The 11,341-nt window shown below is 33.8% G+C and overlaps 1 protein-coding gene across 5 annotated transcripts; it reads left to right on the top strand.

The window, feature by feature from the left end:
* The first annotated feature begins 1,009 nt into the window (after positions 1-1,009).
* On the top strand, positions 1,010-10,921 carry LOC111027342 (glucose dehydrogenase [FAD, quinone]). Of its 5 annotated transcripts, none has more exons than XM_022305703.1 (4): positions 1,010-1,561; positions 2,334-2,546; positions 2,604-2,831; positions 9,007-10,921. In XM_022305703.1, exons 1-4 carry the CDS (start codon positions 1,517-1,519, stop codon positions 10,726-10,728), a joined length of 2,208 nt encoding a protein of 735 aa, XP_022161395.1. In that variant the 5' UTR covers positions 1,010-1,516; the 3' UTR covers positions 10,729-10,921. The 5 variants fall into 5 exon arrangements, with proteins under 5 accessions (XP_022161395.1, XP_022161396.1, XP_022161397.1 ...); XM_022305704.1 differs by having other exon boundaries at positions 1,533-1,595; XM_022305705.1 differs by lacking the exon at positions 1,010-1,561 and having other exon boundaries at positions 2,074-2,523.
* The last annotated feature ends 420 nt before the right edge of the window (positions 10,922-11,341 follow it).

An 11,341-nucleotide genomic window follows, 5' to 3' on the forward strand; every position in this document is an offset into this window, starting at 1 on the left:
TTTTTCTTGGTGGTGCCACCGCGGTGCCCGTGCATTGTGTCCGGACTCATTTTAACGCTACCGCTTCCGCTGCAGTTTCTCATACAGTTTGGATCCCGATTTGGAATTATAATAAGGATACATGTGGGCTCTTATTTTTTTTTAATAATATGCAAAAATATGCTCTTATACCCAAAATATATGCATTTTAATATTTTTTTTTAAATTTCTTCCATAAATAATAATTCAACAAAATTAGATAAACTTAATTTTTTAATTATAGACATTGAATTTAAACATTTATTAAAGAACAGTAAATATTTAATAAAGAGCAATCCATGTTTTTATTAAAGTTGGAATAGTGCTTCGACTTTTCGGCATTTTAAAATTTATAAATTATAATGAAATGAAAATTTTAATTTATAAATTTACGGAACGCGAATTACGAATTGATATATGGGCATTAGTGCACAATTTACTGACGATAACATACGGAGAATAACATTTATTTCCCAAAAATACGTGATGAACTAATAATTTCAACGATGAAATTGAAACAAAATAATTGGCTTAATAAACTTTTATACAAAATATGCTTGAATATGCAAAAATGTTCAAATATGCAGTCATCTCTAAAATATGCATTTATATGCAAAATAAACTTTTTTCCATGCATTATCTGTTACACAAATCGTCCACATTTCTTACTCCCGTCGAAATGCATACACTCATTACAAATATGTAAATGCATACAAATCCGGACTCTATTTATAACCAGCAATATGAAATACCTAGACACCTAGTGCATAATATGAGATGGCTATTTTCATACAAATATGAATCACTGCCCAGTGGCTATGGCTAATCTCTGTCCATTGTTAAGTCCGATAAAGCAACTAGTTGATGTTGGGTTTTCCTTCTGTTTCAATATGTAGGTATGTTATTTACAACCAACAATATGAAATACCTAGTGCATAATATGAGATGGCTATTTTCATACGAATATAAATCACTATTCACTGCCCAGTGGTCTTGCCTTGGTAGTCAGTATTTTGCAGTAGAGGTGTTCGGCAATAATACAAGTGAATAAGAAAAGTTCAATTGCAATAAACTGGACGTGTAGAGTTTTTCACTTATTAATAATTATATGATTTTTTTTATTGAAGTCTACACTCCTAAACATTTTATAACTTAAATTTTTTCGACATTTTGTGTATTAGCAGGCCGAAGTCTGTAAAATGGATAGAAATGTTTTATTTCAACATTTTTTAAACTTAATTAGTTGTAAATTAAACTGTAATACATCCATCTTTATTTAATACCAAGGAACCATAATATTATTAATCAATATGCGTCACATGTTTTGTTCTAAAACACATCACCATAGGTACAGTACCTCACGTAACCGACCCAACGTACCTACTTAAAAGCACCACCTCGGTACCATCAATCTCAGAGAATGCGTACGAAGAGTCGAAGAATAATACATTTTGTAGATATTAATGATTTTAAATACTACAAATGTGCTTGATCAATTATGACGCAACCAATTAAATTCAAACGTGTATCCAATAAGGCGAAGGTACGGATTTTCTTTCATAGACGACTCGTAGAAGGTATAAGCCATGTCGATAAGAGATAATTAGTACCTATGCTTTTTTAGTCTTAAACGCACATTTTAATAAACGTGTAGTTGATAAAATTTGCGAGAGGAGATTGCTGCTATTACGTGCACAGTTTTCAAGGACCGTTATAAAGTGAAACGAAAAGTGTATTAAACTTGTATATTCGTATATATATATATATATATGATAATATTATACGTAGGTATATTATAGGTGTACACACGAAACCCGAACCCGCCGGGTCGTGACCACTTTCACGTAGGTATACGCGTATATTTATTTACTCGCGTCGGCCGGGAAGTGAAATATAAAAAAAAATTTGAACGCACAAATCTTACGGTAATACGCGACGGGCACGTTAATATCGTACGCGGCGGCGGCGGCGGTGGCGGTCTGCGTTCAATTCCGCGCGTATATAATATAATATAATGTGTAATTTATATATATATATATATAAATATCACACCATTATAGAAATGCATTGCCGCGGTGGTGGGACTCGGGCCCCGGCGAAACTGCCGCAGTCGTCTAGTCTCGTCTCGGAAGAACTCTCACTCGTCCTCGAGAGCGTCGCGTCCCCATATAGTCGTCTTGCTATTATTATTATTTTTATTATTTTTATTTTTATTATTATTATTATTAGTAGTGGTAGTGGTAGAGTAGCAGTAGAGTAGTAGTAGAAGAACAGCGATAGTAGTATTATTATCGTTATTATTTTATTATTTTTAGTTGGCGTTTACGGTTTTAGAAAGCAATAGTCGTAGTTGTCGTGATGGTGGACGCCGGGTACCCGGACGAGTGCAGGTACAGTCGTCGGCGTTCGTGCCTATCGTGGACCGGAAAATCGGTCGTAAAAACATGAAGACCGCCACGCGGGTCGGTCAGTGTGCCCCGAACGGATATTGTCCACGACAAGACGGTACGACCGCGACCGCGACCGCGGTACTGTTCCGATAACGCTCGAGTTTTACAGTATATTTTAAACGATATTATTAACAGTGTCGTCGTTCGTCGCGTAGATCTCGTCGGTGCCGAAGATCAATCGCAGGTCATATACAAATTTACAGATCAAAACCGAAAGCACCGGCAATGGCGTCGTTGATATCCGGTGCCATGAACAGCGCCGCATGGACCGGAGCCGGCATGATACCCGTGTTCGTCGTCGGGTTGGCATACCTCCGGTATTCAATGTACGACCCCGAGTCACGTGTGGTAGACGTCCAAGAGGTAAATATTGCATTCGTCTATACACTTAAGCCCTCGTCCAGTGTAGACTCCAGATTTTACGATTTTAACCATAGTCGGATTTCGTACTCTGGATTTGTGGGTGTCAGAAACATCTGCGCGGATTCCCTGTAATTAACACACCTTCTTCCACCCCAATCACTCTCAGGGTGTGTTTTTTTTGTCAGGCGTAGCAACCGAATCGTCCCTTCTTATCGACTTCTAACATTTGATAGGTAGTTATATATTTTTCGACCGATGCGTTCTATTAAGGGGGAAATTTAACATTGATTTTATTTTCACTTGATCGGTGGGAAACTATAATATTATGGTTTATAAATGGTCCGATCGACTCACAGACGTCTGCACTTTAAATGTCATTATTCTTTTTTTAATTTGGGTAATTTTTCATCCCAGTCTGTAATTATTCTTTATTATTGTCACTGTCTAGTTCCCATAATAATGTGCTAATTTGTGTAGATCGAAGACGAATGACCGCAAGTGGATATAATTTACATCCAAAAATCAAATAATTTTGCACGACGGTAGTCGATTTGAGGGCACCTCATTCAGATAATGTATGATATCACGCTGAAATATCGACTACAATAGATTACTTCTAGTATCGTTGTTGTTACTTGTTGTGTTCCCATACCTATTTTTTTCGGATTACAATATATATTTTTTCCATTCTTGTTGCAAGCAAAAATAATAATGTTTTTTTTTTTTTAAGAGTCTTTATTTGGTATTTGAGAATGAGGTTGACATTACTATTATTGTTATCATCATCCTTTTTTATGATCATTTAATAACATATTATACGGATAACAATATAACCGAATCAGATTCCTTTCACTGCCGTTAACCCTTTCAATTTACAGGTAAGGTCACGTGTCTTGTACAATGTATAAGATAGCTGTGGTATTTATCAATATCAATGACTGTATATGATTCGTCACCGCTCACCACAAAACGTAACGCTCCCAAATTTCTATACTATTCTATAATAGGTATAGTATACTTAAAACTTATACATACACCTAAAAGTATAATTCTGAAAAAATATCGTTGTCATTATTATCATAACAAATAAACCCACCCTTAACTTATTCACGAGGGATGATGAATTTTATTTTTGACTAATATATTCTTAATTTATTTGTTTTCGATATCCGCATAATCAATCATTTAGAAATCCGATTTTAGAGTTGGTTCCGCAATTCAGACGAAAGTTGTTATTATTATATAATTATGTAGGTACAGTGTACATAATAGTATGTACTTTATTATATATTTATGAAGGTACTTAATCAAACATAGCCAAGATTCGTTAATATTTTCCATTTTAATGGAAACCGTCAACCGGTTACCCATCACAACGTAATGATACTTCAACACCACAACACTTGGTGATACAAGAGAGTTTTATTTTTCAAAAAGTATACGAAAAACAATAAGTCATAATTGATGGCAATAAAACAATGTAACATAAAAAAGGTAGGAACTTTTTTTTATGAGAATCATTTCAGTCATTCATAATCCCTACTAGTGAAAATGTAAACAACTACAAGCTAGTTTTGTTTATATTGAACTATACACTCGCCTACACATTATACATACCTAGATATTATTACGATTTTTTTGTTAAACGTTTTATTCAATTATGATGATGAACAGTTGCTTTTCTTGTATACATTTGGTTTCACGTGATAGTATGAAATATTATATTATGATACCTATAAAGTATAAACCTATTAACAGGTTATCAAAAAAGTTACTTAATTATTATTATAGTGTGAATATGATTTAAATTTTTAAATGTCTTTGATGTATGTAAAAATGTACAATATATTGAACCATGAACCACAATTTATTTAAATACTTAAAGTCTTATTATAAGAGTACTATTACTTTAAATATTGGTTATATTTCTGAGATTAGTCTAAAAATCATACATCAAATTTTTGATAACCTAATTTTCATTTTTTAATCTTATGTTTTCTGATAAAAATAAATCTTCAAGTATCAAACAAATAATAATTATTAACTCAGTGATAAAACGGAAAAAATTATCTTAAAAATTATATTATTTTAATGTAATTACTAAAAAAATGTTAACACACCCTCTGATATAATATGAAATTTGCACATTTATAATTAACATTATTTACTAACTAAATTTGTAAAAATGGGCCAGTAATAAAATAAGGCAACTTGAGTAAGTTAAGTGAACATTAAGAACGTCAAACTATACTTTAATAATTAAAAATTAATCTATTTAACTCCAAAAATGAAAGGATTTTATGGTGAAACAAATAAATTTAACTCAGAAGAAGTTCGTTAATTTTTGTTTTTTGATATTAGTTTAAAGATTTGTATCTACATTTTTATATCTTGAAAGATATCTTGAAGTATACCACCTTCGGTTCCATTTAATCTGTCGTGTAAGTTTCATAATTGGATTTGTTGTCCATGATGAGGTAAGGTAATCCTGTGTCATTTTAAAGCTCTTAAACCAATGGAATTATTATTTTTTATGTATCATCTGTGCCACCTGTGGTGTTCAAGATTAAATAACTTTTAATTTTTTTTTTAAATGATTGTTAATTATTTTATTCAAAATGCATTCTATACTATTCCTTATTATTGCATATTAGCTTTGCGTATAGTAGCTTAATCGATTTAACAATTACCAGATTATGTCCTGTGTCCAATATTGATTATTAACTCAAAGAATACTATTTATTTTTATTCATAGAGTGATAGACAAAATAATTAATTAATTAGTATAGTAATTTATATCGTCATGTTACACTCATATCTATGTAAAAAACTAAAAACATGATTTTAACTTAATGTATGGTTTTTTTATAGTTAACTGGATAAAGTCAATTTTTTGTAAGGGACTCTTAAATAAGTTGAATTATCTAATTAATTCCAAATAACTAAATAGAAAAGTTAAATAAATTTTTTTCTATACTTTAACTAGTTAATTTCTACTTTTGTAAACTAGCCAATATTTAGTTACATAACGCATATCATTAATCTTAACATTGTTGTCTTTTATAATAAACTAGGTAGGTATAAATAATAGATATCGTCCATATTCTAGTCATTATTGTTGACATACCATTCATGAAATCGTTGATTAATAAAATGTTTGTACAAATGTACTGATAACTTTCATTTTTCATTCAAATAAGTTTATTTTCCAAATATTTAATTTATATTTCAATTGTAATTGTTTTTTTACAATTTAAAAATATAAGGCAAACAATTTTGATTTAATAACATTTATATGAAACAAAAAGATAAAATTGTCGAGTTAAAATATTTAAAAAAAAACATAGATAATATAATGAATCAACTGAAATTGTTTTGAGTTGGAGACTAAAGTGTAAAACCATTATGTTACTTTTATACGTGTGAATCGAATAAAAATAAAAATGTGGTTGTAGTTAAATCATCGTTATTCATTAATGTAACAACAATAAAGTATTATTTACTATGACTATGTTATATAATTGTAAGGATTTGGATTAATACATCGTTCAGATAATAAAATACTGGTTATTGAGTTAAACACGTACTTGATGATGTATGTAAATCCTAACACGATTACGTTTGGCTTAATAAATTATATTTTTACTACCTACATACTATCTTAATAGTACTCTGCATAATGTATACGTATTATGAAGTATAAGTAATAAACGTGCTGTACTTAAAATATTGTTTACTTTCACAGAAAGACCAGTAAATAATTTATCTTACAGTATGTTCGAATAGTTGTAAATTACGGCTCTATGTGATGAGTGATACTTTAGTGAATATTATACCTTTTTTATGCGTTAAATGCAACAATTTCACATGAATGTAATTTATATGTTAAATTACGATTAATAATGCAATTAGTTCCTCAATTCTTGGTAAAAAAAAAAAATATATATCTTGAAACTAAATGTGGGAAAATTATTTTTACCAAGCTCTAATATTCTAATTTCTAATTGTTGTTATAAATACATTTCAGTATTATTGTACCAATAAGTATACATTATGAGAAAATTGCATTCTATATTTTAAATAGAAGAAAATAAACCTAATGCCATTATATTATATTTATATATATATATAGAGTTGTAGCTCTACCACATTTTATTTTAATTTAAATGTGTTTTTAACAACGGCTTTTATAATATTATTTTTTAAATCAGGTTATTAAAATTGGTATTCTATTATTAAGTATTTATCATTCCCAGCTATTTAAATAATTTATTTCGTCCACGAATCTCATTTTTAAGCTAGGATATTAACATATAAATTAAATAACAGAAATAAGATGTTAATAATTGTAAATAGTTTCTATGGTAATATTATGACTCTATGAATAACAATATTCTTTTGGCAGATGTAGTTGAAAATTCGATTATTTATTATGCGTAATGTCATTATGAGTTATGACTTATGGTCATACATAATATTGTAATACTGTTATGACAAATTTCGTGTTCGTAAACAAGTAACATAACATTTTTAATTCATTAGCTCCAGTACATATTTAGAACGTTTTAAACTTGAAACAAAATAAAAATTGTGAATCGATATAATATAGGTATTTAAATTTTTGAATACTTATTTCTAGAAATCTAAAAATATTGTCTTGCAAATTATTGAATAAATTCGCTCAAAAAATCAATACGATTTTGTTATAACCGTCATTATTTGCTGTAGATACCTAAACAAAATATTTCTCATATTATATTCAAACCATATGTCATTGGTATACCTAGCCCATATTTTCAAAAAAATATTTTTTTTTTTAATTGTACGATATTGTTATTAACTGTTTATACGTGTTATATATTATTTATAAATATCTAAGTACTCTCTTTGTTATTTTTATACTTGTTGATTTTAATGTATGGTATATTTCGATTGTATTCAGTGACTGTACAATAGTTTCAGATGCCCTTGTCTCTCAAACGTAAACTCTCTACTAATAGATGTCTATTGTAGCTGTGTTTTGTATACAAACATTGTATTTTGTATTCGCCTCAGGTGGTATAAGTTAATCGTTAACATTTTAATCGATGAATGTAAAAACTAGGACTTACAGTTTATTATTATCCAGCTATTCATTATTGTATTATCATATTATTGTTCCAGTATTGATGTGTACAGCTAACCGATCATCAATGAAATTACAGCTGTTCTACATTATAGTTGAAAAAAAAATTAAACCAGTAGGTATTAGGTACATTATGTTATATTATGTATTCATACATCATACATATAACAGTAATAACTCTTCGTAAATGGTTCACCTGCCATTACGTCTTCTAAATTATAGTGTATTGAATGTCAAGTATCCATACAATGACATTTTCACAATGTGAATAATTGTTTATAAAATTGGTTACAAACAACAATACTGCAATACAATATAGCTTTTGCTGAAAACGAGGAACAAAATATTAGGTAGTGAAGACCGTGATACTACAACCTTGGTTGCAGTAGTAATGGCGGTGGCTATCAAAAAGCGTATTAGGTGTGCCGTCCAGCGCTTATGGATTATCATCTGTACGCTGACAATACGTCCGCTTTCTGCACACAACTGATTCATTGAAATATATTATATTGGAAATATGACTACTTTGAATAAAAAAACAAGACTTGTTTTAGATTTTAGATTTTAAACAAAAATTACATGTACATTAAAAAAATATTACATTGAAATAAATCAATTCATGAAACTACCAATCGTCTTATAATCTTACCTAATGATACTAATATACTATTAGAACTAATTTAGAATCAAACGTGATGTGTATAAAAATGTGTATGCAAAAATAACAATAGTTAATAGTAGGCAAGTACCCAACTAATTTACAAAGCAATGTGATGAGCTCGTCTTGAAAATTATAAATATTATTTCTTAGAATTATTATAATAATTAACTATTAAAAAAAAAAAAAAATTAAGATAATACAAAATATCTACGTTTACCATTTCACGAGAATAGTTGCCCTCGTTGAGGTCAATTTTTATTTTTCAAGTCTGATTTTCGGGCAAGAATAGTGGTCGTTGCACTGACAAAACAAAACATTATATAATATCATAATACATATCAAGGGACGTATAAATTGTAATTAAATTCTAATGTGATTTGGTGTTTCAGGTAAGGGAAGAATATGATTTCATAGTGGTGGGCGCAGGCTCAGCCGGGGCCGTAATAGCTAACCGGTTGTCGGAGATGCAAAACTGGACGGTGCTGGTGCTGGAGGCCGGCGGCGACGAGACGGAGATATCTGACGTTCCATCGTTCGTCGGCTACCTGCAGCTATCCGATATGGACTGGCAGTACAAGACGGCGCCGCCTTCCAGCGACAACCCATACTGCTTGGCCATGGTGCACGATCGGTGCAACTGGCCCCGCGGTAAAGTGCTGGGCGGTTCCAGCGTGCTCAACGCTATGGTGTACGTGCGGGGCAACAAACGGGACTACGACCAGTGGGCCGCTGCCGGAAACCCTGGCTGGGCGTACGCGGACGTACTACCGTACTTCCTCAAATCCGAGGACAACCGGAACCCATATCTGGCCCGGACCAAGTACCACGCTCGCGGTGGTTATCTGACAGTGTCGGAGGCGCCGTGGCGGACGCCACTGGCTACAGCGTTCGTCGCCGCTGGCGAGGAGCTGGGATATCAGAACCGCGACATCAATGGCCAGTACCAGAACGGATTCATGCTCACTCAGACCACCACGCGCCGCGGCAGCCGATGTAGCACCGCCAAAGCTTTTTTGCGGCCGATCCGCCTACGGTCCAACATCCATGTGTCGATGCACAGCCAGGTGACCCGGATACATTTTTCCGGCGGAAAAGGTAGTAGTGACAAGCTTCGGGCAACCGGTGTCACGTACTTACGGGACGGCAAGCGGCGCACGGTTACCGCCCGGAAGGAAGTGATACTTTCGGCGGGTGCCATCGGGTCGCCGCAGCTGCTCATGGTGTCGGGTGTCGGGCCGGCCGACCATCTGACAGAACTGGGCATCAAGTCGATCGTTGACCTGAAAGTGGGCCACAATCTGCAGGACCACGTGGGCCTGGGTGGGTTGACGTTTCTCATCGACGACCCGATAACGTTCAAAAAGTCTCGGTTCACCTCAGCGTCCGTGGCCCTCGACTACATAATGAACGAGAGGGGCCCTCTGACGTCCAGCGGCGTCGAGGGCCTAGCATTTGTCAACACCAAGTACGCTGACCCATCGGGTGAGTTCCCAGACATACAGTTCCATTTCGCTCCTAGTTCCGTCAACTCGGATGGCGATCAAATCCGAAAGATCACTGGGCTACGGGACGCCGTGTACAATACCGTGTACAAGCCGCTGGTGAACGCCGAGACGTGGACGCTGCTGCCACTGCTGTTGCGTCCCAAAAGCTCCGGATGGGTTCGGCTTAAATCCAAGAACCCGCTGGCGCATCCGGTCATCGAGCCTAACTATTTCGCGCACAAAGAAGACGTACAGGTGCTGGTTGACGGCATCCGGATCGCATTCAACGTGTCCAACACGGAAGCGTTTCGCAAATACAACTCTAGGCCGCTACTGACGCCCATGCCGGGGTGCAAGAAATTCGAGCTGTTCAGCGACGAGTACTGGGAATGCGCACTCCGGCACTTCACGTTCACCATTTACCACCCGGCCGGCACGTGCAAGATGGGCCCGGACACGGATCCCGACGCGGTGGTCGACCACCGGTTGCGTGTGCGAGGCATCGATGGGCTCCGGGTAGTAGACGCCTCTATCATGCCAAACATAATCAGTGGAAACCCCAACGCACCCGTCATCATGATCGGTGAAAAAGGAGCAGACATGATCAAAAAAGATTGGTTGACGTAGTCGTCCGTCAACCGGTTGTCGTCTGATCTGAGATGGCGTGGTGACCGTCCTTACGACGTGTTCCCTTCTTCCTACGATTTTGAAATGTGATTACGATGTGTCTTATTATTATTATTATTATTATTATTATTGTTTTTGTTGTTGTTATTGTTATTGATGTTGCTCAATCATTGTTGTATTTTGTGTATTTATAATTTGCATTAAATATTTGGATTATCCATCTGAATGGTTTAAAATATGTATATTTATTATATTCATTTATTATACAAGTACATATTATTATATAATACATACACGTAATATTGTATCAAATAACGCGTGTTTAGAGAAAACTTTCGTTGCGTCAGAAAATTCAAACCGACAAATTACTTCACTATAGTTTTTTTGTCACGTCCTATTAAACAAGAGTGCACTATTATAGTGCATTATTCGTAATATTATGGAGGCGATTTATGTGCAAAAATATTTTGCCTATACGAAGGAATACATTTCCAACAAACAATGTAATCTTTTTTAATATATTGATTATTTTTTTGATGACTCAAATATAAGAAGGTATTTTTTAAATGTCAATATCAAGTGAGATAATGTGTAGATTTAATATATAATGTAA

This window comes from Myzus persicae, unplaced genomic scaffold (genome assembly GCF_001856785.1).
Source record: "Myzus persicae strain clone G006 unplaced genomic scaffold, MPER_G0061.0, whole genome shotgun sequence".
NCBI lineage: Eukaryota > Metazoa > Arthropoda > Insecta > Hemiptera > Aphididae > Myzus > Myzus persicae.